A 27,322-nucleotide genomic window follows, 5' to 3' on the forward strand; every position below is an offset into this window, starting at 1 on the left:
AGCTCACCCTGCGTGTAACAGGCCAGCAACAAAATCGGTCAAGCTGCTGACCGGCAGGGAGCAGTCTCCTGGGGAGACAGCGGGACAGGAGGGGCAGGAAAGCTCCGACCTGGGCTGCAGCAGCAACCACAAGGTGCTGGGGCAGGTGAAACCCAACCTGTGTCACGGTGTGGGCATCTCCCTGTGACTGCAGGTTCACCAGCTCAGTGTACGTGCCGGTGGCATGCGGGAGAGCTGAAATAAACGCCTGCCCTTCACATGCTGCCGCACAAGCACAGGAAGCGGTGGCGGCTCTGTGGAGCCAGGGTAGGGTCTGGGTTGCAGCTCTGGCAGCGGGGGGCAGAGCCCAGCTCCCCTCACCCGGACTGGAAAGCATGGCAGTGTTTGCTGGCAACTGCATGTCTTCCTCTTTGATCAGGCATCGTGGCTGACACTGCCCTGGCTATGACAGAGAGATGCAGAGACCAGACGCATCCAGCAGGACCCAAATCCATGTCCTGTTTCAAATTATTTCTGTAATCCCATCAGGCAGGACTAAAACAGAGAGGTAGCTCTGCCATGGGCAGAGGCAGGCTGGAGGAGAGGCGGCTCCTGCCAGGAGGCTGTGTGTGAGAAGGGAAGATGTCCCCACGCTGCGAAGGGGCATGGCAGGAGGCAAGGGGACCGCTGGGTCTTGCTGCATGGTGCTGCTGGGGCCTATGGGACTGTAGCTGCTGAGGCCGCAGTCTGGTCTATGGCAGGGGGTGGCTGGGTGGCAGGGCTGAGGCTGGGATGGCGCATCCCACACCAGGACCTGGTCAATCCTCCCTGGACTAGCTGTGCCCTACGGAGCAGTGGTACAGGCAGGGGATGCTCCTCTGGCCACAGGGAAAAATGCCGGGGCTGGAGGGTGTGGGGAGCTCCAGCTGCTAAGGGGTGCTCTAGCTGCTGTGGGGTGCTGCAACTGATGTGGGGTGCTCCAGCTGTTGTGGGGTGTGCCGGGGCAGCACAGCCCAGGGCTATGCGGGGTGGTGGAGGGGGGAACTGGGGCAGGACAGGGTGCAGTGGGGCGGGATTCTGGATGCCCAGGGCGGTGCAGAGATGCCCGGGGCGGTGCGGGGATGTCCCCGCAGATGGGGTCATTTGTGGGAGCGGTGCGGGGTGCCGCCGGGTGTGCAGGTGTCCCGGTCGGGACGGTGGGGCTTACCCCTCCTACCCAGGGCCGGTAGCTGGGCCGTGCCGGTGCCGTGCCAGGGTTCCGGGGGGGGGGGGTACCGGGGGTGCAGGCGCTGTCGGTGCCGGTACCCATCGGGCGCGGTACCGAAGTGCGCAGCGCCCGGCGGGTGCGGCTCCCTCTCGGTGCAGTACCCGGGGCGGTGCCGATGCCGGGGCGTGCGGTACCGGGCCCGGCCGGCATACCCGCTCAGTGCGGTACCGGTACCGGGCGGCGGCGGCAGCGAAGGGGTGCTGCAGCACGGCCCCTCCCCCGCCCGCCCCCGCCGTGCACGCGCCGCGCGCTCCCGGTGCGGGGTCGGGCCGGACTGAGCGGAGCGCGGGGCGCGGAGCTGCCGCTGCCGCCACCGGCATGGCCCAGCCGCGCCGCCGCCCCCGACGGTGAGTGCGCCCCGCCCCGCCCCGCCCCGCCCGGCCCGCGGCGGCTCTTGCTGGGGAGGGCGGCCGGGCGGGACCGAGCGGCCCCACGGCGCGGGGCTGGGGCCGGCCGCCGCGGCGGTGATGGGGGTCCCGGGGCGGGGGTGGCCGCGGGCCGGTCCCGGTCCCCATCCCCACCCCGATCCCGCGGCAGAGCGGCCGCCGCCAGGCCGGGCATCGGGGCGGGGCGCGGCGGGGGTTAACGGGTGGGGCCGAGCGCGGCGGCGGGTAACGGCGGGGGTTAACGGGGCCGGATGAGCGGCCGCGGCGAGCCGGCGGGTTGCCATGGCGACGCGCTGAAAGGGGGATTGTGCGCCCGCCTCAGCTGCGCAGCCCCCGCCCGCAGCCCCGGCCCCGCAGCCCGGCCCGGGGCCGCCCCGTCGGGCCCAGCGCGGAGCGGGGGCTGCCCCGGCGCGGGCGCTGCCGCCCCAGGGCCTGGGACCCTCCCGGGGCTTGGGGGTGCCGGTGCGGGCGGGGTCGGTTGTCTGGGGGGCAAGGATGCGCCTGGAGCCACCCGGCAGGAGGCCGCTGGCGTGAGCATCCCCGGGTCAAGGGCAGGCAGGAGATCCCCTTGGCTCGGTTTGTTTGGCGTAGCGTGGGGAATGACATTAGTCACTGGGCTCCCGGAGCTAAAGGGCATCCCCTGTCTCTTCCTTGCGTGGGCAGGGGGTTGGGATGGAGGCAGGCTCGGTGGCAGACAGGGGCTTTGTGGTGCTGGCTGTGCCCGTCCCGGAGCAGGGTGGTGGGTCAGGCACATGGTGCAGGGGGCACCCACATGTGCTGTGGCTGAAGTTGGTGCCGTTCGCCTGAGCTTGGCTCTGCCGGGCTCAAAGCCTCAGAGCGGGACAGGCACAGTGGGTGATGGTTCACACCACGGTCCATCCGCGCCTGGCGCTGTCAGCAGCAAGGGAGAGGAGAAGTGATGCGGGACACGAGGCCAGTCTCCTTCTGGACCACACTCTCCCAAATGGTGACAACTCCCGGTGCCTCCACTGGCAGCCCTTCCCAAGGCCATGGCCCTCCCTTGGGGAGGTAGCTCTGGCGTGAAGTCCCCACAATGCTGGGGTTTTCCTTGTGTCCTTTGAGGATGCCTTGTCTGCTGCTGCTGCTGGCTCAGGCCCCGACAACAGCAGAGGGGCTGGAGGTGCCCCCATGGATGGGCATGTGTGGGTGCAGCGGGAGAGTTGATGGACACAGCTCCCTGCAAGCCCCTGCGCTGGCCATGCCTTGTGTCAGCCCAGCGGGACCTTCTTTCCTCTGGAAACCAGGATGTTCTGTGGAATCGAGGGCATCTGAAGAAGGAGGGGATGTGTCCCTAGAGAGGGAGCTGTGGGTTGCCAAGACAGGGGTCATCACTTTTAGCTCTGAGAAACGTGTGTGTGCCATCTTTTCTCCCTGCTCTGCACCGGAGCAAACGTGCCAGGCCCTGGCGCAGGGGTGGGCACCCCGAGATCCCCCATTGGAGCAGACCTCCTCCTGCTCTGCATGCTGCAGGTAGCCACCACCAGAGCTGGTGTCTGCAAAATGGTTAAAGGCTGACATTTAGAGGTCACACTTTTAGCATTGTGCATGTGTTTGCTTCATTTGCATTTGCAGTTAGCCCAGCTCGAGGCTTTGCCGCTTGCATGTGCAGTTGCCATGGTTACATGTGCAGTCGGGATGTGGAGTTTCGTTGGACACCTGCAAACATGCAGCCCTCAACCTCCGGAGGACCAGGGCACGAGTGACAGCCCCCAAGATGCAGGGCAGCCCTCAGCCCTGAGCGTGTGGGCCCTGCACAGTGATGTGCTGAGGAAACGGAATTACAGTGCCCATCTTGACAGGGTCTGCATGCTGCTGCCTTGCACAGCCTCCAACTGCCCGTGTTCAGCACGCAACGTGTATCTAGGGCAGTGCTGTCAGAGAGGAAGGTTGTGCCCATGCCAAGGGTGTTGCCTTGGACCTTACATCTGGGTCTGTCTCCTTCTCAGACCCTGTGTGGAGGCCCTTCTCCCAAAGGACTGGAGTGAAGGTGCTCGAGGGAGGGTGGTGAGGGCTGGCAGAGCCTGGGAGTGGCGAGCGGAGCCGTGGCGCAGGCTGGCAGCGCCTGGCCCGCAGGCAGGGGCCTGCCAAGGCTTCAGAAGGCAGCGTGAGAATTGGCAGAGCGCTGTGTTGAGGCTCCAGCTGTGGTGACTGCATCTCTCCTGGCTCTCTGTGGGGTCTGCTCTGGGTGCTCAGGTCCAACACAGACAGGGATCTGGTCCAGGTGCCTTTTGACCAGGTTCACATTCAGTCCACCAGCGAGGGCAAGGAAATAGCAACTGCTAAAATCCTCTGGCAAGTCCACGTTGGTTTTCATGGCAAAGGAGGAGGAGTTTTAGGACAGCAGGTATGGAAGGGCCCTCGAGGTCATTGAGGGTCTAAGCTCCATCTAACCCATTCCTGAGCAGCATCAGCTCAAGCCAGCTCCTAAACCCCCCAGTCACAGCGGTTCTGCCGCCTCCCAGGCTGTTTGCTGCCTTCTTCCCATATCCTTCCTGCTAGGAGCTGCCTCTGTGCAGCAGGTGGGGGAGAAGGGAAGCCCTCTTAGCTGTCTAGGAGCAACTGTGGCCTTGAACAGACCGGTGTGGTGTGTCTGTGCTGCACTGGTGGCAGCTGGAGGAATCTAGTAACAGGAGGGGGGTGGAAGGATGGTGGGAAGTGCTGGGGATGGAGACATGGAGCATGTGTCTGGGCATGAGCTGTGGAGGAGCCATGGAGGAACCTATGAAATCTCACAGCCAAGTATCTGCTGTCCTGGGGCTATGCACAAAGTGCAGAGGGATGGGGCAGGGACAGCTTGGCTCTGTTCTTAGGGCTTTCTGTGCCACTGGGATTCGACAATTATTTGCTCCACTTGGGATCCCAGACAGAGGTTCCTCCCCTGATGGTCTGTGGTTATTGACTGCCGCTGACAGAGCACTTTGGAAGATGCTTCCAGGGTCTGGCATTTGTACCTGCATCCACAACCAGGGGCATGTGTAGGTCCTGGGTCAGCAGCTGGTTGGCAGGGGCACGTCAGCAGAAGGAGAGATGTTGGATCCTGGGTGCCTGGGGTGCTCGAGGAGAGCTGGGTTTGAGGGCTGTGACAGAGCTGAGCGTTGCTGCATGGTGAACTAAATGCTCTGGTGGTCCCCTAATGTGATGCTCCCTGGAGCTGGGGGCAGGGAGCAGGCTGTGACCAGCGCTGTGTGCTGGCCTCAGCAGGATTCTGCAACGAGTGTGAGGGGAATGAATAAAAGGTCCTGCAATTGCCAGAGCTGGCAGTTTGAACCCACATCATTCAGGCCCTGGAGCAAGTCTGACTGAAGGGAAACAGGGATGAAGTGGGAGCAGTGGAAAGACACAGGGGCTTCTGCCTGCGGCTGCCGGGTCATGTCTGGTGTGTGCGGCTCCTGGAAGTTTTCTCTGGTTAGGAGGATATGTGCTGTTTGTTTGGAGGCTTGTCTGGGCTCAGTAACGGTGTGGTGTTGGAGTCCATGATGACACCTGTGTTCCTGCTTCGTTTTGCAGTTGTGTGGGGACACTGCCCTTGCAGTATGCTCCTTTTGCCGTGTTGTCTGCCTGGCAGTGGGGCAGGCACGTGGCATGGTGAGGGGGGTGTCTGTGAGCAAGACTTTGTGCCAGGGAACACTGTTTGGGCTGAGACTGCCTTGGCAAGGAGCTTAGGGGATTGTTGGTAAAGAAGCCTTGTTCCTGACACTGCAAAATGCAGAACAGTGGAGTAACATCTGTTATTTTCAAACGGCATCTGAGTGTGAGCATATCCTGCGAGGTGCCTGGCAAGCAGAGCCCAAGTTTTGCTGGTGGCCAGATGCTCTGGCCACGCCAGCAGAGCAGGTGGGAAAGTCTGGGAAAGGTTGCAGAGAGAGCACGTTACGGGGCTTGTACTGTGTGTGAGCCTTGTTTGAGTCTGGGCTGCTGGGGCGCCCTGAGGGTGAGGACAGTCGGCAGAGGCCGATCAGGAAGGCTTTTGAGGTGGACTTGGGGAGGGGAATGCTGAGAATGCCCTTTGGTGTGGTGGTCAGGGGCTATAGGGACTTCGCCTTCATCAGGCATTCATTAGCTGCTACTCTAAAGGAATGGGAGAAGAAGGCCAAGTCTGCAGTGTGGCCGAAGTGTCTGCATGCCACTCACCATGGAGGTGGCCATGGCCATGTCCTGGTGCCAGCACCCAGTGCTAAAGGAGTTATGGAGGTGAGTCTGTGAGTCCGGCTGCCTTCATGTCTTTCCTCTACTCTTACGTGACTCCAGGCACCGCTGAGCAACTTGAGGACTCATGGGACAGCGGTGGAGGGGAAGGGGGCAGGGGTTGCTCTGTGTCTTTGTCTCTAGAGGTGCCTGGGAGCTCAGGAATGATGCGTGGGCGTTGAGATCATTGTAGAGTCAATGCCTGGAAGTTGCAGCAGGAATGGTCAGGGGTCTGACAGGCTCTGTGCAAAAAATGGCTGAATAAGGCAGGGTTCTGCAGTCTGGAAAAGAAACAACAGAAGATGGATAAGATGTCTACAGGAGGCCAGGAGAGAAGGGATAGAGGTTAACTGCTCACTGTTTCTTTCCATGCAAGTACAAGGTCACATCAAACGAAGCTAGCAGGAGGTGCCAAACAGGAGGAGGTGCCTCTTGCAGACTTGCTGTCAAGCTGCAGAAGTCCTCAGAACAAGGTGTTGTGAACAGTGAAACCTTACATTGGTTCCAGGAGAAATGGGATGAATTCAAAGAGGACAAGAGATTTCTCCAGAACCAATAAATACACCAAGATCCACCTCTGACTTGGGCAACTGCTGAGCTGCAAATTGCTCATGCTTCTGATTACTGGCAAGAAAGTATATAGGGCAAGGTGGGCCCTTGGTCTGAGCTGTTATTTTCATAAAGTTGTGCCTAGCAGAGAGGACGGAGCCAGCAGGAAGCACTGGGCTGTGGTACAGAAGGATGGGTTTATCCCCATCCAGCTCTGTGTTACTTTGCTTGGCACAGGGTGACAGATGCCTGCTCAGTTCTGTTTCCGTGCTCTCGCACAGGATGCTCCCGCCACGTGATGGAGGTGCAGATGGTGGGACCTGTGCTAAGCATCGATCCTCTGCCTCGGCATCACAGGGCCCTTTGCTGGAGACTTCTGACAGAATTTTGTCCACTGAACAAAATTTGGTTGGTTTGAAAACGGATGGCAATATCCCTTCCCTCCTGCGATACCTGGCAGTTCTGCTTCCTCTGGTTCCCTGGGCATGGACACCTGCCTGACAGGTTGGCAGCAGAGCTGGAATCTTGTCCCGATGTTGTCCCAGTTGCCTGGTACTCACTGCACATGGTGGGCACTGCGGGATCACTGGGGATCTGATCTTCATCTCCTCCTCCTCCAGTCCCCTGGCTCTGCCTATTCTCACGCACATCAGGAAACATCAGTCTCAGTTTTATTCCTGGTTTTCTGCCCAGATAAGAGAAGGCGTATGTCCTGCTACTGGTGAGGGTCCAGTTCAGCCTTACCTTGGTGTATGTGAGGTGCCACAAGGCTGCTCCCCAGCTCTTGAGTAGTCCAGAGACATGCAAGGGCAGCAGCGGGACTTAAGGCTCAGCTTGGGAGTTTTGCTTTTTGTGGGAGAAGTAGACTTGGAGAGGAGGATGCAGGGATGAGCTGGGTGTCTACAGTCCCCAGTGGGCTTTGGGTGGGGGGCAGCAGGATAAGGCCAAGAAAAGCTGAAGCTCATGGAGAGAACACTGTTTCCCATCCTCATGACTCCCAGGAGGACCTGGTCTGTGAGGGCTGAGTGACGCATCCAGCCAGCCCAGCAGCATCCCTGCAACCACCAAACTGAAATCTGCCCTTGGCTAGCGGCCACAAGGGGACAGATCCTGTGCCTCAAGACAGAAATGATCTCAGTTTCTGCCTTATTGCCATTTGGGTCTCTGTTGCCCCTGGGCATTCTTGATGAGGATCTGAGGCTGCAGAATTGGGCAGGGAGCTGCTGTACTTTGATGCTCACAGCTTTAGGAGGAGCCAAGTGGTTACCTGTTCTTTGTAACAAAAACCTCCTCCCATGTCTACCAGGAATGATGCTTCAAAGTGGGCATCTATCGAGGCACAGGAGCTGCCTTGGCACTGGGGGTTGCCTTCCCTTGGCATTGCTGGTCCTTGCAGCCTGCCTGTATGTCCTGCTTCATCCTGGTCTGCTCCCTCTGGAGAGACAGGGCATTCCCAGACTGCCTGATTTTCTTCGGTCCAGCTTATTTCTTAACACTAGGCAGCCTTTACAGTAAAACACATTAAAGGATTTTTTGCCAGAGGTTTTAGGCTTTCTGCTTTTTTGTGCTTGGAAGATAGAACATATGGGAGGAGAAAGCTACAAGGGAAAATAGAAAATACATTTTGGATTAAATTTGAACAGGCTTCCTTCCTAGCTGCTGGCTTGCCTGGCCTCCAGTCCTTAGCAAGCCCTGGTTGCATGAGCAGGAGCAGACTGCGGAGCTGCCCTGGCTACAGTCTGACCCTCCAGCCCTGGGGGTTTCCATGCTCTTCTGCTCAGTCACGCCAGCTTTGGTTTTGGATAGGGAATGTGAGTGGCTGGCGGCTCTTGCTGAGGGCAGGCTTTCCTGCTTGAGGAAGCTGCTTGTCTTAGTTGAGTACGAGGCTGCTGTGGGCTTCAGCTGGGCCATCTAGCTGCTTGAGGTCCTTGCAAGGTGACTGACACCGCATCTGTCCAGGCTGCCAGCTATATGTATGACCTGTGACCGTGGTGATCTCTGGCCATGAATCCTGTATGAACCCTTTAGGTTGGTCACGAGAGCACATAGCAAATCTGTGTGTTCCCAGAGTTCCTGGGAAAGCCTTTAGGGTTTCTGGGGAAACCAGTAGCTCTGGGATGGGCTTTTATCTCATTAAGCTGCAGATGGGTGGTTTTGGATGCTGTGCCATGCCAGCAGCATCTGTGGGTGGCTGTTGTGCCAGGGGCTGCGGGGCTCGCCCTTGCCCTGGTGCTGCCCTGAGCACAGAGGGCTCCGCCGGCAGCGTGGCAGCTCTGCTGTGAGCCAACACGGGCTGTGCACGGCCAGTGGCTTTGCCCAGGAGCTCCTCGATGGCCACCAGCCTTTATCCTTGGTGCTGGTGCTTGGTGGCGGGGTGGGGCGAGGGGGAAGACAGATGTGGAGGGGGAGGGTGGCTTCTCCGGCACCTGTGCCTTATTCTGGAGCATGCAAGTGTGAAATTCAATTTGTAGATAAGCCATAGCTGGTGAGGAACACGGGCCACAACGTCTGCTGGAGCCAGGCAGTGTCTGGGAGCAGCGCGGCCGGCATGCACGGCATGTCCTGCCTGCCAGCTCTTGCAGAGGCTGACGTCACCTTGGAGGAGCAGTGGCTGCTGCAGGACGTGGCTGCTCGACGCTGTGTCATGTTGGCTCCGGGTGTGCAGCCCCGGCCGCTGGCAGGAGCCCTGCCGGGAGGTGCTGCCCCAGGGCTGGGCTCTCCTGCCCTGCGGAGGCAACGGGCATGGCAGAGCTGGAAGTGAGAGGGATCTGGTGCTCTCTGCCACCAGCAGCTTCCGAGCTGGGCAGCAGGGAGGACGGGTGTTGTGGACGGAGGAGACTGTGGTGTTTGCAGCCTGCAGCAATGGCATTTTCCCACCTCCACGTTCAGATCTTCCCTTCCTGGTGTTTCCAGTGAATCCCACTTGCTGGCGGGAGCAGAGGGAATGGGCATTACAGCATTAGCAAATGCAGCTTGCACTGGCCCATGCTCTGTCCTCTGTGTGCGTTACTACCAGCGGTCACAGCTCCCCTTCTGTACCAGTCCAGAGCTTTCTGGGCCCCCCACCTCTGAATGCTTTGCAGGGAGCAGACCTCTGTTGTGGATGAAGAGATCAGTGCTGTGAGGAGGGGAGCATGGTCACCCAGGCCAGCCACAGCAAAGCTGGGACTGAGCAGTGCCCTGGTCCTCCGTGGTGACTGTCACCAAGGCTGACTGTGTCCCCAGGCAAGCCACAGCGTCATGGAGCGATGGGTCACTGCTGATGCCATCAGGCCTGGAAGGGACACCAGCATGGTGATGCCAGGATGATTGGTCTGTCTGGGTGTTCCTTGCTGGGCAGAGAAAGCACTGCTCCCCTGACCTTGGCCTGACTCTTGCAATATGGTCAGAAAATCATGTCTGGTCTTTGGTCAGGGCCACTGGCATTAACACACAATTCAGCAGCTTGTGTCAGGTGGGATGTGCTGGGGCACTCGCCTCTCCGAGGAGGGTAATGGGCTGGGGTTCAGCCGGGGCGTCTCTCTGGTGCAGGATGGGACCTGTAGCTCTCTTAGCTGTGGGAAGCCAGGGCACATGGGGTGGCACAGCCCTGCAGCCTGGGCTCTGGGCGCGTTGGTCTGCGCACAGCCTGTCTGGTGTTTCACCTGGAAGTAGGTACTATTGTAGCAAAGTGGCAGTGGTGGGGAGGGTGGAGGTGATGCTAGCTCAAATATCTTCTGGGACAGCTTTCCTGAGCATTGCCACCAAGGATGCTGCAGTGAGGAAAGGATTTGGTGCTCGACTGCAGTGCTTGGGCTTTCCAGCACCATCAGGCAGCACGCATGGCCCTGCTGCCTGTGTTGTGAACCTGGGGGGGTGGCTCTGTCAGGATGGCCCACACCCCCCTTTTGCACAGGGGTTTGCTGTGTCCATAGAGCCACCCTGCTCCATGGACTTGGTGGCTGGGTTGGTGTCCCATGGTATGAGACAGGGTGGTAACAGCGTAGGAAGGTGGTGCTTGTACACTGCCAGATAACTTGTAACCTTATCTCTGCACAGGAAAACTGACTAATTATGTCGTGTTTCAACTGCTGTGGAAAAGTCAGCTCCTGCTTGTCTCCAACTATTTTCCTCATCTTTGTTCTTTGCCCTGGGTTTCATCACCCTTAGCCCAGATCACCTTCGTGACCTGGTTTACAATTCTGCCTCACAAAACCTCGCACAGCTGATGAAGAGCGGTGGGCAGTGATGTCAGGCAGAAATAGGTGGTTGGTATATGTCGGTAAAGGAAACAATCCTTTATCAGTTCTGCTGGTGAAACCAGAGGTTCTTACAGCCACAGTCTGGGTTACAACCTGTGATTAAGTGTTTTTTGCTTCCTGCTTTGAGTCAGTAAAAGTGAAACACTTGACAACTAATTTGGGTGTAGCTGTTCCCATTCAAAGTCCTCTTGGATTTTGTTGCCCACCCTCTCCAGTCGCGTTTGCAGGAAGTCTTTGTATTTTAAGCTGCAGTCGGTTCCTCTCTGCCCAGCCCACCACCTTACATTTATAGAGCCTCCTCCAGGCCACGCTAGTCCATGGAAAGCATTGGCTGTGCACGCACTCAGCCTGCCTGCAGCCACCGGGGCTTTTTCAGCTTTCCTTGGAGCATGAGTGAGACATTTTGACCCATTCTTAGCACAGGTGGTGGCCTGGGTAGGACAGAGCTTTGTGCACATTGCCCATGGCCCAGTTTGTTGGAGGGGGTCCATGCCCTTTGCGTGGCTGGGAGCCTGGAAAGGGGTTTGAGGGACTGGGGTATGAGAGTTTTGGGGAAGGACATTCCATCAGCAGCTGAGTTTCATACTTGCTGCTTAGTTTGGGGCATTTCAGATATGGGGGTGTCATTGCATCGAACCAGCCTCTTTGGGTCACTGAAGTCTCTTTTCTTTGTTAAATTTCAAACCTGCTTTTGCTAACATAAGAAATGTGAACGTGTTTGGATTTAGAGTTTCAGAAGCTTGTTGCTCTGAAAAGAGCCTTGTGCTTTTGTAATTGCTCCCTGGCATGGTTCAGTCATAATGATTCACGTTAACTTAAAAACTGGGCGCCCTGCTAGCCACGGTAGTTTCTGGGGCAATTGTTTGGAGGGGACATAGGAGCCATTGCTCTGGCAGATGTGAGGGGGGTGGTGATGAGCAGCTGGGATCTTGTCAACGCGCGGCTCGCCAAAGCTGGGGAAGGAAGTGAGGGGAATGCTGCTGGTGCAGACAGCTCTCTCTTTGCTGGGTGAGGCTTGCGCTCCAGTTGGTAGCTGTGGAGTGTTGATCTCAGATTTGTGAGTGAGCTTATATTGCCTTAAAGTAGGTGCCTGGTGCTTGTTTGTGATGTGTTGGAGAGCAAGCGAGTTGTCTTGGCATGAACTTTGTGCTGGTGCCAAGGGCTTGCTGAAAGCAGATTGTCTGTCAGTTCACTCCTGAATAGATGTCTGGAAATGCCAGGGTTCTGTGGATGCACTTTTGCATTGTCAGTCACCTGCCCGCACAAAGAGAGCACTGGAGTAATTCTGCCATTTATTTACAAAGCACTGTTTCCTCTAGGACAGAATAGAATAGAATATTTCAGTTGGAAGGGACCTACAAGGATCATCTAGTCCAACCGCCTGCGACCAGTTCAGGGCAGACCAAAAGTTAAAGCAAATTATTAAGGTCGTTTTCCAAATGCCTCAAACACTGACAGGTTTGGGGCATTGACCACTTCCCTAGGAAGCCTGTTCAGGTGTTTGACCACCCTCTTGGTAAAGAAATGCTTCCTGATGTCCAGTCTAAACCTCCCCTGGTGCAGCTTTCAGCCATCCCCATGCATGCTATCACTGGGTACCAGGGAGACCAGTACCTCGTGCTCCATGTCCTCGGGAAGCTGTGGAGAGCAATAAGGTCACCCCTCACCTCGCCCAGGTGATGCAGTTTGCTTGGCAGATATCCCTGTGTATCCTGCCTTTCCTCCAGCTGCCAGATGGCTGGCTGGAGCCCGAGAGAGCCCGAGCACTTTTCATGTGGATCTCTCAGAGGATCTGGACTGCCGGGCTGTGCTGGGGTCTGGGGGGCTGCAGGGCTGTGCTGGGGGGGCTGCAGGGCTGTGCTGGGGGGGCTGAAGGGTTGTGCTGGGGGAACTGAAGGGTTGTGCTGGGGGAACTGAAGGGTTGTGCTGGGGGGTCTGCCGGGCTGTGCTGGGTTCTGAGGGGTTGCAGGGCTGTGCTGAAGGGCCTGCAGGGCTGTGCTGGGGGGTCTTCCGGGCTGTGCTGGGGTCTGCCGGGCTGCCTGGCCATGCTGGGGGGGCTGCCTGGCCGTGCTGGGGGGGGTTGCCTGGCCGTGCTGCGGGGGCTGCCGGGCCGCGCTGGGGGGGGTTGCCTGGCCGTGCTGGGGGGGCTGCCGGGCCGCGCTGGGCCCCCCCGGCGGTGGGCGGCGGCAGCGGCGGTGCTGAAGGGACAGCTCCGGGCCGGGGCAGCCGCAGGGAGCGCGGTGCCGGCAGGGCTGGGGGTCGCTGCCAGCCGGCGCCCCCTCCCACGGTCTTCAGGGAGCAGCCCCACGCACCGCCGCGTGTGGTGGGCCCTGCCAGGCCGGGGCAGGCGGGTTCAGGCTGGGACGGAGCGATGGCACATCCAGCTGTGGCAGCGGGTGTGGTGACCCCATTGCAGGGGATTCTGCAGGCTCCTCTGGGGGTCTTCGATCTTCCAGGATGGGGCAGGCTCTCTTCCTCGGCTGCCAGTTGTTCTGGCGGGGGAGCAAGTGCATGGATATCCGTGCCAGCGCCAGGGCACTGGGTCTGCTGTTTAGCCAGTGGTTCTCATTAACCTCTGCCCCGGCAGGGAAGCATTTGTAAATTAAAACTGTGCAAGCAGCAAGTTGAAGGAGAGAAAAGCTGCCACCATTTCTTCATGGTGAGGTCAGGGAAGCCATAACGTGAGATAATCCAGATTATTTCTATCCAGAACGTGGCACTAAACGGCCTACTTGCAGCAGCTATCCCTGAGCTACACGGGAACCCAGCAGCCCACCAAGGGGCTGCTGCTGCCGCCCTCTCCACAGCCAGGTGTGTGCCCCAGCAGAGCCTCTGGCTTACACAGCAGCTGCTGCCTGTGCCACGTGGCCCTGCCTCAGCTTTCCACCTGACTCCTGGGAAGCAGTGAGTGGGAAGGTCACTCAAAATCTAGACCAGCTCAAGGTGAGCATGTAGCCCACTCCGAAAGAGCCCAGGCTTTCAAGCACAATTGTCCTTCAGTCCTCTATAGGGGTCACCCACTGCTTGCATTGGCAGTGTTGGGTGCTGACCACAACACCATCCCTGTTGCGCTTGTCCTTCAGCAGCATTGTCAGTCTCCATGACACTGAGAAACCTCCTGCATTTTTGGAGCTTCTGATGCTAAACAGGAGTTGGAAATGAGCCAGGTTATCTCACCTGCTGGGTAGCGTGCCTTCTGGAGCTGGGCATCGCACGATGTACCGGCATTCAACACCAAAAATGTATGGAAAGGCTGAAATGTAGACAAGGGAAAGGTCTGCTTTGCCCCTTGTGTCCTTCCCAAGGCAGTCTTGGCTCCTTTATGAAGGACTCGTTAAAGGCCATGGAGAAAATGGGAACAGGCCACATTGCAGCAGGAGGCCATTGGCACCACTGCAGAAGTGGTACTTGAAATTGTCTGTTTCTAGGGATTTTGGGTAACATTCTTCTGTTCTGAATGGGAGCTCTCGAGGATCTTGGCATGTGTCTGGGAGTTGTCAAAGAGCTTCTGTCCCACATATGTTCTTGCAGCATTGAGAAACTTAACTGACACTTCTCACGTGGTGTCTCATCCTTGCCCCAGGGTAAAGGATGTGCAGTGGAGTGTCTTGTAGGCTTCTGACATTCAGCTTGCTTTAAATTTTGGTGGTGGTGTGGGTAGAAGTTAGGAAGGGCAAGTCACTGGGGTGTATCTTGCACTTGAAGCAAAGAAGGGTGAGGTTTGTGACTGTTTTTCCTTCTGTCCCACCAGAGTGACTGTGGTGCCTAGATATTGGAGCTGCTGCAAGTGTCCCTCTAGGAGGAGAGTGAGATAGGGGACACAGGACTCTGGGAGAGACCTCTGCAGAGTGGAGAACATATGTGATGGGCTCCATGGTGCAGGAAAGCCTCCTAAGTGTTCTGCACTCTCAGAGCATCCCAAACGCTGAAGGCTTTGTGGCCAGGGTGGCTTTATTTGCCCAGATGGTGGCAAACTGAGTGAATGAGGGCAGGGACAGAGCTGCCAGCCAGGGTGATAAAGAGTGTAGGAGACTGGGCTGGAGGGATTGCCAAGGCGTCTTTGCCCATCCATCTGCCATGTAGCAGATATGCATGGGGCGCCTTAACTTCCCTGGTGTACACTTGACTCTGCTTTCTTGATATGAAGGTGTCTCCTACCTAGCACAAAGTTCAGTGTCAGACTGTTCTGACCTTTCTTGCAGTGGCCTTTACATGTAACAAACCTCTGTCCTCTGACTTGTCTAGGCTAGCCCCACTCTTCCAGGCTTTTGTCCAAGGCTTTTTGGTGGTCTTTGCTGGTCTGCCATGACCTCTCTCAGTTGGTCCAGATCTTTTGGGGAATGAACTGGTTCTCTGGAGGAGAACAGTATAATTACTTGATGTGCCTTTATGAGCTGGAAGGAGAGCACAGTAATTACTTCATGTGTCTTTATAAGCTGGCCTTTCACACATCCTACTGTATTTGCTTTTTTGTGGCAATGACATGCTGGCTCACGTTCAGGTTGTACTCCTCTGTAGCTCTTATGACCCTTCTGGCAGAAACGCTGCTGTCTTTTCTTCCGTGGTCTATTTGTGCAGTTTTTTACCTCCCAATGACTTACAGCCCTGCCCATCATCTCTCAGTCCTTTCCCCAGTCTGTCGGAAAAAGAAAATCATATCAAATTCCTGTCCTGGCCTCCAAGGCTCTGGGTGTCATGTGCAGATTTTAAAACATACTCTGTTCTGTCATTTAGGTCGTTCATGGAAAAGCAGAGCAGTAGCAGCAGCAGGGCAGACCTTTCTGAAACCTTACTTGTCCCCTTTCAGTGTAACTGTGAGCCACTGGTAATCATCTATTACCGTGCACCACCTCTGTGATGGACCTGAAGTCCTGGGAATTGTTCCCACACTGCTGTGGGACTGGGAAACAACTGCCTCTTGCAAGGATGGGTAACCTGTGGTGGGTCAGAAAGACCCACCGGGCACAATCCATAGCATGTAACCACCAGCTTTGCTCTGTAGTATTATCCTCAAGCATCAATCCAGGCCACAAGCACCAGACCGTGCAAGCCAAGACCTGCTGGCAGAGGGATGCTCTTGAGGAGCCACCAGGACACAGGGACACAAGCATGTCAGTCCAGTTGTGCTGCAGCTTCTGTGCTCCCCAAGGTTTCCTATGGGATTTCTGCAGCATTGCAGGCCTGGTGGGATGAGACCGGGGACTGGTGAGAGCCAGGGTCTCTGCCCAGTGAGGGAGAGCAGCTGGCAGGGTGGGGAGCACATCTGGCAGGTGCTGCTGCCTGGGAGCTGAGCGTCAGCCTGAGGTCCCAGAGCACAGGCTGGTGGAAAGGTTTGGAGTTCACTCGCCCTGGGGAGGAGGAGGCAGAGGTTTCTCATGCCGCTTGCCGGCTGCGTGTCTGTGCTGGGGTGAATGGACTGGCCCCCAGTTACCTCTCACCATGGTACAATGGGGTCAGATGGTGAGCAGAGCTGCACGAGGCAGAGTGGCTGGAGGGTGCACTGGGACACCCTGGTGGAGATCATCCATCCGTGCCAGCTGAGCGGTTTGAGGTCCCCGTCTGTCCTGGCTCTGAACCACATGGGACATAGAGGCACAGCACCAGCGCGATGAGCTTGGGGCTGGGGCAGCTGGAGCGCTCAAGGGCAGGAGGCTGGACCCCGATGGAGGGTCTGACATGAGGGCAGGCTGTCTGCTCGCATCTCCTGGGCTGCCTGCCAAGGACGGTGTGGATCCAGCTCGTCTAGCTGGTGTTGAGATGCCTGACTGTGTATCTGCGAGGGAGGCTTCCAGAGGATCCTGCCCGCCCAGGTTTCCATGGAGAGCGTCTCCTTGCTGAGGAGGGAGCTGTCTGGCAGACAGTACAGCCGTGGAAATACCGATACAGTGTTTGTTTTCCAAAGCAGATGAATAACATCCCTAACAGCTAGCAGCCTCACTTCCTCCGCTCGCCTCACCAGCGGTCTGGCAGAGTGACCTGGGATGCCTGTGGTGGCTTTATCCTCCCGGCTCCTTGCTGCGCGCTTGTCTGAGCATCCCCAGTTTGGCCGTATCTGCCCAGCCCGGCCCGGTTTCCCCTCCAGTTGGCAGGCACAGCTGCTCCTGGCGCAGGGCTGCAGGGAGGCAGCAGCCATCTTCGCTGGGGGATGCGTTTGGCTTCACTGCTGGAGGGAAGAACGGGAATGCTGTAGGTGGCAAAACTGGGGAAGTTTTGCTCCCACCTCCTGTGGGATGTGAGGGGAATCGCTTCCCTGAATGAAATGTCCTTTCACAGATCTCCTGGTTATTTTGCATGCTTTAAAAGACCGAGGGGAGGCTTGAGAGCTGTTGAGGCAGCCAGGCAGTGGTGCAAGGCGCATGCAACAGCCCCCGGAGAAGGGGGCTGAGCTCAGGTTTTCACGGCAGTCTGTCAATATTAAATTAATGCTAAATTCCCATCCTAAATGTTATGTTAACATGAAGTTACAGCAGAAAGTGTAGAGCACAGAACAGCAATATGAGGGTATAAGATGTGTTACGGGGGTATTGTAATCATCCCAAATGAGGCATTTGAAACCCAGGGAATTCCAGATTTAGGGTTTGCATTGTTTTTTGGGTATGTAATTGAAAAACAATCTGAACATAGGAAGGTTTAGGAGCATGTCGCTGAGATTGTTCGAGTGCCTTTATTCTGTGCTGTGAGGACATGGGCAGATGGAGGGGAAAAGTCTTAAAAAAATTATAGAACCAAATGTGGAATTACAAATGTTAAAATACCATGATCTGGATTTGAGTGTTAAGGCATCGTGGCTCTCCAATGTAATGTTAGGGCTGCTGGGTCTTGGCTGTGTTACCCGTATCTGGCCGTACTTGGCTATTGCTAACATAACTCACCTCTGTGCCTGACGCTTCATGAAACTCCTAATTGGAGACAGTTGCAAGTCCTGTAGCATCATTTTATTTAAGGATGTATGCTTGGAACTTTAATTCTATCTTAGCTTATGGTTTTTGTCTTCAGATTTCCATGGTTTTTAAAAGCTATTGAAAGAACCGTGGATGAGGATTAAACAAAAACCCAAAGGACTATCATCATAACATAATTCTGAGGAGCTGTAGCGAGAAGCTGATTTTTGGCTGTGTCTTATAAAAAGAGATTCCTTATTGTGCCAGGACAGGGTGGTTACGCTGGGTGTGCAGCCACTCTAAGGCCACTAAGTGGGTGGTGAATTCAGCCCTGATTTTGCAGCGACTGGTGTGTGCAGCCCATCCGGGCAGCTGTGCAGCGGCGCTGCCTGGTGCTGTGAAATTGCTTGGCTGGAGGAGCTGGTGGATCAGCAATGCCCATGGCAGCGTGCAGCCGCAGCCCTGAGGAAGCTCTTGAGTCGGGAAATGGGCTGGTAAACCACTGCTGGCAGGGCTGTGGTGTTCCTGCAGAGGGAAAACGATGACGGGTCGGTTGAAATGGCTCTGCAGGGAGTTGTGGGCACTATCATAAAGACTGGAAGCTGCCTGTAGCTTCCAGTCATACAAATTAGATATGACAGTCATTAATAATTTGGCTTTATCCTAACCTGTGGTACCCGAAGGAACCTGAGCAGAAGATTTATACTGGGCGGTTTGCCTTCCAGCAATGTCAGGCAGAGCGGTGGGGTCTGAGATTCCACTTGGGAACGCAGCTTTGGGGGGTCCTGAGCCATCATTGCGCCCCTGGGATGTCACTGTTAGGCAAAGGTCAGTCCTCCACTGAAGGAGTAGCATTGCTGCAAGGAATACTGGATGAATGATGGTTTTCTTCCAGAGCTGGAGGCAGAGCGGAGCTGCCGAGCTCTGTGCTGCAAAGGCAGCTCCAGTGGTGGGGGGGCAGAGCAGAGCCTGGGGTCTCTGCATGTCTCGGCTGTGTTTCTGTCCCTTGATATACCTTTTGTTTCTTAGGCTTTGGCAGCTGTTTGGAGGATAATGCGGCAGTGTTGTGCTCCCGCTGAGTGTGTTTCTGTCACTGTCTGGTGGGGCAGGAGGAGTTAAAGGTGGATGATGTGCAGAGGTGATGGGGGTCAGGGGTAAAGCAGGATCAGCCCTGGTCATGACAGCTCAGCCCTCAGGTCATCCCCGTGCCACGGATGGGGCAGTAGGTGTGATTGCTTCTCCCCGTCATTTGTACCACCCTCCTTGTCTGGCATATACCTACAGTCCCTCCGTGGGCTCTGGAAAGGTGCCTGCACGCCCAGCCCTGCAAGGCCTCGCTGCTCGGGTGGGCTGGATGTGGTAACATGATTTTCTGGGCTGAGTGTTTCTTATTATGCCTGCCATACCCTGATTTCTGAGTCTGCTGTGTTCCCTGGGCATATCAGGAGGGCAGGCACAGCACGGGCCCATTTCCTTAATGACCAGCAGTGAATTGCCTGCACATGTGCAATGCAGATTTGAGACGCCCTCCGTGGTTTGTTTGTATTTTTTTTTCCTGCGGATTTTCCTCGTTGGACGAGGTGTTCTCCATTCGTGGAGTCCCTGCCCAGCTGAGCCGTGTCCTCCCATCTGCATACAGCCCTTATTTTGCGCTCCAATAATTCCAAGGCAACTCTGCTCCCCTCTGAGCTTGGGAGAGATTTACCAGGTGGGCATGTAAGGATGCTCCGGGGCAAAATGGAGGTGTCCTGCCACTGCTGCCACCTCTTCCTGGGTAAGGACAAGTGGCTAAGACAGGACGAGCATCTTCTGACCCACCACCAAGCAGTGCCTTTTAGTAGGGACCAGGCTGCAAAGCCGAGGTGCAGAGCGGGCCTCCGGCTGATGCTGCTCTCGCCTGGCTGGGGTGTGGGCGAGCCCTGGGTGAGCGCAGCCTTCGCATCTCCCCTTGCCCAGGTCCCCCGGGAGCAGCGGTGCTGGCGGGGGGAGGCAGGGTGGCCACTTACATAAGCACTGAATGCGGCAGGCGTTGCAGGGAGGTGAAGGGCAGAGCACTGAAAATCCACACAGCCTCCAGCAAGGGCTCCCTGGCGCAGGAGCTCTGCTCGCTGACATACATCTGCAGGTCCCCATCTGCAGCCACTGCCTGCCCTGCCTGCCTGCAGCTCCCTCCCTTCCCCGTGGACCCTGCGGGGGCTGCCACATCTGCTTCCCCCTTGTGCCAGCAGCCTGGCATGGGGATATGAGAGCAGGGCTCTGCCTCCCCAGGGTTTGCTTGGGTGGCCAGGAGGCAGCCAGAGTGGGGAGGGGGTGGCAGGGGGGCTGCGGTGCCGGCACAGGAGGATGCTGCCCAGAAGCATGTTGGCTGTTCCTGCCCTGGGTTGTTCCTGGGGTCTTGCCACTTTGGCCAGCAGCACGTGAAAGGAGAAAGCTGGCTGGGGAGTGTGTGGGCGGGCAAGACGGGTGTCTGGGTGGGGTGCGTGGCTCTAGTTTGCTGGTGTGTGGGGTGGGATGGTGGCATCTGGACAGGTGAGTGGTGCTGGGATGGAGCCTAGGCAAGGAGCACAGACTGCAAGGCGTGGGAGCGCTGGTGGCTCCGGCTCAGCCAGGAGGGAAGAGGTGCTGGCAAGCTCTGGTGCAGGGGCCGTGCTGGGCAAGGGTAGTGCCTGACAGGTTCCTTGTGGGGAGGGATGTTGCCAGGGAAGTGGCGCTGTGCTGCTTATCTCGGCACCCACAATCTGCTGCTGATAACCTCCTGCAGCATGGGGCAAGGGCACCGTGCCACCACCCAGGGCGGGCGGCTGCAGCGCTCACCCAGGCAGGGCAGGAGCAGGGCTGGCCCCGAGCGCTGGGGACAGGCTCTGCAGGCATGGCCAGATGCAGTCTGTGCGTCTGCATGTGCTCTGCTTGTGCTGCCCATGCTTGCCTACTCCCAGAGCTGCCTGCCTGGATGGCGGCAGAGCCAGCGAGCACCCGTGGTGGGGAGGGTCGGGCCAGGGATCCTGGCTCCTTCTGCGCTGCAGCAATTTGACTCTTCCCAGAGCAAGTCTGCTGTTAATTCCCTCCATCTCTCCGCAGTATCAGCAGTCCCCTCCAGGCCAGGCTGTCGGCAGGCGGGCAGCAGCAGGCAGCTGGGAGGCTGTGAGAAGCGGTAGCACATCTCCCTGCATCCGTGCTCCCGACTCACGCAGCAGAAGGTGTGGCTGGGCTGTGTGCTCTTCTGCTCCATCTCTTCCCGGTGGGCAAATCAGAGGCTTGGCATGATGGGGATGCCCTGAGCCCTCGCCCCAGGAGCTTCAGGCCTGGATGTTGGTGCTGCTCCTCCCGGACAATGTGGCTGATACTCTGGAGAAGCCCTCTCTTGCCCCCTGTTCTCCAAGTGCCTGAGCTGGTGGCCAGCTGGGACCTGCGTCTTGCACTCTGGGTCCTGAGCTTCGCCTCGGCAGTTGTGCGGATGGAGGGCCAGGTCTACTCACCGACTGTCAACACGCACTATGGGAAGTTACGGGGGGTCCGTGTGCCACTGCCCAGCGAGATCCTGGGGCCCGTGGACCAGTACCTGGGGGTGCCTTACGCTGCCCCTCCCGTCGGGGAGAAGAGATTCATGCCTCCCGAGCCACCGCCGTCCTGGTCGGGCATCAGGAACGCTACCCACTTCTCGCCGGTCTGCCCGCAGAACATCCACAATGCCGTTCCTGAGATCATGCTGCCCATCTGGTTTACCTCCAATTTGGATATCGTGGCCACGTACATCCAGGACCCCAACGAGGACTGTCTGTACCTCAACATCTACATCCCCACAGAGGATGGTGAGTCCCCACCGGGGTGCCCACAGGAGGGCGGGGGGGGCCGCTCTGCCCCTCCTCAGCAGTGGTTGGTCTCACCTGGGTGTTGTGTTTGAAGCATGTGGTTGTGGACCCTGCAGCATGCTGTCTGTTTGTGGAAAGCTTTCTCTGGCTACGCAGCTCGCCCTCTTGCCCTCAGCTGCCATCTCTGTCTCGCGTGCTCCTGCTCCTCCACACCTCCCGGTCCCCTCCCTCCACCTCCATGGCATCGTCACGGGTTCCTCTCTTGTGTTGCTAAATCTGAATCCGACTCTCTGACAGCAGATCCACAGAGCGACAAGCTGGTTTGTGCTCCCTAGGCGCCGAGTGCCAGGTTCTGTCTTGAGTTGGTTCGGGTTTGTCCTTCCTCCCCGCTTCCCACCCTCCCCAGGTCCATGCGCTAGTTGTGGGCGTGGGCTGCGGCTGCGGCTGGGAGGAACACTCTCTGCCTCTCCCTGAGGAGATGCTCTGGCAAGGAAGGGACTGCGGAGCCCTTTTGCAGGCCCTGGTACGGACGGGAGGTTGGGGGCACTGACAGGCGCATCGCTTGGCTGCTCCTCCCTCCTCCAGCAGGACCACAGCAGAGCGATGGGCCTGGGGTGCCGGGGACCCGCGGGGCATGGTCCCATTGGGGTGAGGCTGAGTGGCACTGGGTGCCTCCTTGTCTAACCTTTTCCTTTGTAGGGGATCCCACCTGAACTGTAAGTAGAGGGCAGAGGAGGCAGCGCCTGCCCGCACGCCTGCCCCAGCCTCACCGCAACGGGAGCCCCCGGGGATTTTCAGCGGGCTGGAAGGGACCCGCAGCAGGTCTGCTGCGTGTAGCGGAGCAGCCTGGCAGGCTGGTGGCTTCTCTCAGGCCGGCTGGCTCCGCTCCTCTGTCCCTGCAGCCCTTGGCCATGGGATGCATTGTGCCTTCCTTCCCACCCGGCACGGCTGGCCCAGAGTTTTCCTCCCACGGTGACGCTCCCTCCCCACCTCTTGCGGTCCCAGGGGTGGCGGGAGGACGGCAGCGTGGTTGTGATTGCATGCCCTCTCCTGCCAGTGGAGCCTCCTGTTATTTTGTAGTCTTTTATTCATTTTACAGTAAAACGGATTTCCAAGGAATGCACCCGAAAGCCCAACAAGAAAATATGTAGGAAAGGAGGTATGTAGCAAGCCGACCGGCAGAGAGGCACAGAGAGGAAAGAGAGAGAGAGTGAGAGAGTGAGAGGGTGCCTGGCCGGCCCCCGGCCTGCGGCATGCTCCTCTGGCACCTCTCTGTGCCGCCACCCAGACTGTGGGCCCTCCGAGCAGCCCACCCTGCCGCCCCCCGCTTCCTGCTCGGAGGAGCCCCGCAGATGCTCCGGCCACCTCCGCTCCCTGGCCGGGGGAGCCAGGACCAGTGCCGGCTGGCAGCGCAGGTCTGGCGTCAGGTCAGAGGAAGACGCTCATGTTGCTCCCGGCCTTTCAGAACAGCTTCTCCTGGGCTGAGCCCATGCTCCCGCCTTCATCCTGCTGGCACCGGCAGCCTCCCAGCCCTTGGAAATGAGGGAGAGCCTCTGATGGTGGGCAGCACTTAAACGCACCTGTCTCTTTGGGGTGCATCCCCCACTGAGAGTGTACAGACCTGCTCAGGGAAGCACCTGTGTGATGGTGGACTGCAGCCTGTCCTGGGCTGAGCTCTTTCCCTGTTGCATCCCTGGTCATTTTGCATCCAAAGCTCCTTGGTTAAAAGCATAAAACCTCTCCTGGCTGTGTAGATGCTGCCATGTTCTGCCCTAGCCCGTGGTCCTCCCAGGGCTGCTCCCCCCTGCCTCTGCCAGCTCTGCCAGTGAGGATCTGCTCTCTACCCCCTGGCACAGCATCTTCCCTGAGCCCCATCCACCCCTCGGGTGGCCGAGCAACTCCAGACACATCTCCACTTTGCCTTGCCTCCATCCCCAGGGCCATGCAGGGCTCATCCTGCTGCATTTTGGGGCAAGGGGGGTAGCTCATCCCCCCTTGCCCCAAAGTGATCCCGTGTTTCTGGCTAGCGCTGTGGGCTGGGGAGTGGAGACGTGCAAACGGGAGCTGGCCCGGCCCCTAGTTGGACACGACGCTTTGCACATCCCACCGCACAGCCCTCTTGCAGGCAGGGAGAGCCCGGGCTGTTCTGTGCATCCCAAAGCTGGATGTGTGGGCGGCTGGGCAGCCAAGCTCTTCTGAAAGGCTCACTGCAGGGAGGGGGTGTCTGGTGGGCAGGGGCTGCCGTCCTGGGCGTCCCGTGGCAGCATGGTCCCTGCATCCTGGCCTCCGCCTCCCTGCGCCCCTGGGGTTGGCGGGGCTGGCGCAGCTGGGCTTGGAGGTTTGGGGAGCGCTTTCCTTCCAGCCATTTCCCCCAGTTCTGTTGTTGGGTTTCTTTGCTTTGCTTTTCCTGTTGCTGTCCTGGCTATTCACACGCCATCTCTCTGAGTGCCAAGGCTGCCCCTGAAAGGGCTGGCGCATTAGGGAGTCTCCGCACGCTGCCTCCGGAGCTGGCTGTGCCAGCGATCGCCAGCCACTTCAAAGCACTTCCTCTCCCGGTCCTCCCACCGGCTGCTGGGGCTGGCGGACCCCCGCCACCCCCAGCCCTATGGCTGGGGCCAGGGAAGCAGAGTCCAGGGTTACGGCTGGAGAAGGGAGACAACATTTAAGGCATGGCAAAACACCTTGGGCATACTTGTATCCTGGTTTTCCCTTCCCCACTGGCTCTGCTCAGGAGCAGCGTTTCTTTGCAGCCCATCTGCAGTTGCCTCTGGTCACCTCTCCGAGAGCTGGTGGGGGATGTACCCCCTGTCCCTGCCTGGTTCTGCTGGCTCATGGACCAGCGGATCCCCGGTGCTGGCCACTTGGGCGTCCAGGTGTGACGTGCCGGGAATAAAGCACCCAGACACTGGCGCTGTCCTTCAGCCCCGGCCACAGCTCTGGTGGCCATTGGCTCAAATTAATTGAGTCACTTGTGATGTGACAAGGAGGGGGGCTCCCCCGCCCCTTGTCATGTATCCTGGGTTAGTAATGCTTGGGGTGAGAATAACGTACCTGCAGTGCTGATTTCCTCAGGCTGCATGTCGTTTGAACATTGGCTCGTTCTGGAATATTCTTTATTATTTCTAAGGCCACATATGAGCAGTTAATAAGCTCTCCTCTCACAGAGCAGGCAGCTGTGCAGTGTTTTGGTGGTTCAAAACACCTCGGCTCCCACCTTACTGGAGTTTTCATGATTTCTGTCAGCCCTAAGCTCAGTGTATTTCATAGCAGCCAAAGGACTGAGAATTCATCAAAATGTATCCTTGGGACAGAAAAACATCCCTGTTTCCCTGCCCAGTTGCCCATAATAATTTCCTATATGGAAACGTCCTGCATGCCAGTCTCCTCCATACACATTGGCCCCTTCTCTGGGAGCAAGGCAGGGCAGTGGTGCTTTGAGAACGCATAGTGCTGGGGGAGCTGACAGCTCAGGTTTTGCTGTGAAAATAATGCTGCTCACCCGAAGAGCATGTACACACACACGTGGTACAGTACCTGTGCGAAACACAGCTCTGCCCTTTGCTTTGTGCTGCCAACACTTCCAGCCTGCGCTTGGCTGCGGCGGGTGCTGGGATGCTTTCCCCTTCCCTTCACCACCAGCCTGGGCAGGTCTTGCTGCAAGGCGTGAGGAGGTGGATGCAATTTTTGGAGGGGAAAAGCGTGGCTGCCCTGTACATAGAAGCCCTCCCCTGTTTATTTTTTTAGCGGCTGCCCTGATCTCTCTGGCTGGGGCTGTGCAGAGTCCGCGCTGCTGCGGTGACAAATGTGCCAGTCCAGCATCATGCTGTGCTGTGTGAGGGTGTCTGACCTCCCAGCAGCTCCCAGGCTTGGGATACACTTCAGCTGCTCTGCGGGAGAAGCACTATGGCTTCTCCGCTGCTCTCCAAGAAGCAAATTTGCCTGAGTACTGGCTGAGGCTTCCCTACGGCTGAGACTTTTGCAGTGCTCCCTTTCTGGAAGGCTTCTCAGCAGCCTCCTGCAAAGCCTGCTGCTTTGCAGAGTTGGCTGGGAGCAGACCACTGCCCTGGAGCTCCACTGCTGCTCCGGGGAGCGATTTGCAAAGGTGAGAGTAGGTGTTTGTGCTGGCGGACGCAGCAGATCATGAGAAGATGCAGTGCTTTTATGGAGTCTGCTCAAGGATGGAGGTAACTCCTCTGCATCACCCAGGGACAGGGAGGGGCAGGGCAGCGCCAAGGTGCACTGCAGTCCTAGAGCAAGGGCTGGTGGCTGGAGGAGCCACCCAACACAGGTCCCAGGGGAGCTGCCCCTGCCCGTGGGGTTGTGCAGCAGCAGGTTCAACGACTGTCATCAGTCCTGGTCCCATTCCTTGTCGCTCCTGGAGAAACACCTGAGCCAGTGTGGCCATCAGCATGTATGCCTCTGGGTGCATGTGGCTGTCAGACACGGTGGCAGCACTGCTGTGGGCTCCTGCTCTCTGTGGCATTGCAGCTGCTGCATGGGAGTGGGTGTCCCAGGGAGCTTGGACAGAGGAGGGGCTGCTGGGGTTGCCCGGGGCTGCCCTGAGCAGACATTTGGATCTGGAAAGATGTGAGCTCAGGCGCCTGCTCTTCTCTTATCCGTACCATGCTGAGTGCAAAGGCTCCAAGGACTGAGGCTCCTTGCCCTCCTTTATCTCTGTTTGCGCTGGTGTCAATGCTGTTGGCATGCTTTACTTAAGATAGTATAAATCCGGCATGGATGCCCCTGTTTCAGGGAAAGTGATTTTATTTTTTACTGAACCTGAGCTTAAATCTTTCTAGAGCCTTCAGATAAGGGCATATGCATCCTTCCTATCATCCTGAACAATGTCACTTCGTAGTCAGCTTAAAGTGAAGCAGCACAACAGGCATTTACAGTGCAAGGGAGTTTTCAATGGGTAAGAGAGTAAGAGCCATGAGTCCTTTTGGTTTTTCCAGCTGTGAATCAACAAGCTTAAATCCATCCCCATGAGAGTAGGTGCTGCGAGCTCTATGTGTTGGCTTTTGCCAGCGCAGAAGAAGATCTCCTGGGATGGGTGTCCTTGAACATGGCAATAACTGGTGGAGCGAAGTGCAAGGGATGGGTGAGGGAAGTGAAGCTGTAATTGCTGTCATGAGCTGTGGGGCATCGGTGGGTTGTTGTGGAGGTGAACAATGTAGTGCAAGGCAAAAAGCCCGCTTGGTTGCAGTAGTCTGTGTTCACTGTAACCCCAGCCACCCTGGCACCTTCCTGCCAATGGGGAAGGCTCATGCTTTGCATCTGCCACACACACATGCCGCTGCTGTTCCCCTTCCCCCTGGCCTGCATTACTGCGCTCCTGCTTTGCTTAGCTTCCCAGTGCTGCTTTCTACTGCCCCTTCTGCGGTGTGTGAAGCTCAGGTTGCCTTAGGCTTGTCCCAGCCATCCCTGAGCTCCGGGGCAGTGGTCTCCAGCCAGATCCCTCCCTGCTCAGTCAGGACAGTAGCTCATATCACAGGGATGTTGTCCACTGCCCTCTCTTACAGCCTGACAGCTCCTCATAGCCAGTTCCTCCATCCCTGTCTGCATGGAGACCTTTGTCCCCTGAAGGAGACCAGACTTCAGGGCTACAGCCGACTGGTCCTGGGGCTTTAACAGCACCAGAGCCCTCAGCAGTGGAAAGGGATCTCCAGATGCCTGTGACTGGCTTCCCAGCTCTGAAGCACGGTGTAGATGAAGGCTCGCTGCCTGTGGTCTTCATTAGAGAAAAATCCCTATCCCTTAGCAGTACCAAGGAGGTTGGCACATAGCACTGGTTAGCAAATATTGCATGAGTACTTCGTCATTTAAGTGCTTTCTGGGCTTGCAGCTCTTCCTAATGAAGATGCAGTAGGTCAAGCTTGCAAAAGGCTGGGCAGCCGCACATGCCTGGCCAAGTGTTCAGCTGGTGGGTGGGCTGGGGGGGAGCATGCAGGAAGGATGCAGCAGAAGTGGGGGCGAGAGGTGGCAGGGGTGGGGATGGCATTGG

At 57.6% G+C, this 27,322-nt stretch overlaps 1 protein-coding gene across 4 annotated transcripts in view; it reads left to right on the forward strand.

Moving 5' to 3' along the window:
• The first annotated feature begins 1,245 nt into the window (after positions 1-1,245).
• The window catches only part of NLGN3 (neuroligin 3), a 42,726-nt gene continuing 16,649 nt past the window's right edge, over positions 1,246-27,322 (forward strand). For 2 of the 4 annotated variants that reach the window (XM_080366017.1, XM_080366018.1), the window contains exons 1-2: positions 1,246-1,593; positions 20,588-21,318. In XM_080366017.1, coding sequence (XP_080222143.1) covers positions 20,841-21,318 — 478 coding nt within the window. In that variant the 5' untranslated portion in view covers positions 1,246-1,593; positions 20,588-20,840. Of the gene's footprint in view, positions 1,594-18,879; positions 21,319-22,417; positions 22,478-27,322 lie in introns of those variants that run through there. The other 2 variants (XM_080366015.1, XM_080366016.1) reach the window with 2 other exon arrangements.

Source organism: Falco punctatus (assembly GCF_963210335.1).
Source record: "Falco punctatus genome assembly, chromosome: 15".
Lineage (NCBI taxonomy): Eukaryota > Metazoa > Chordata > Aves > Falconiformes > Falconidae > Falco > Falco punctatus.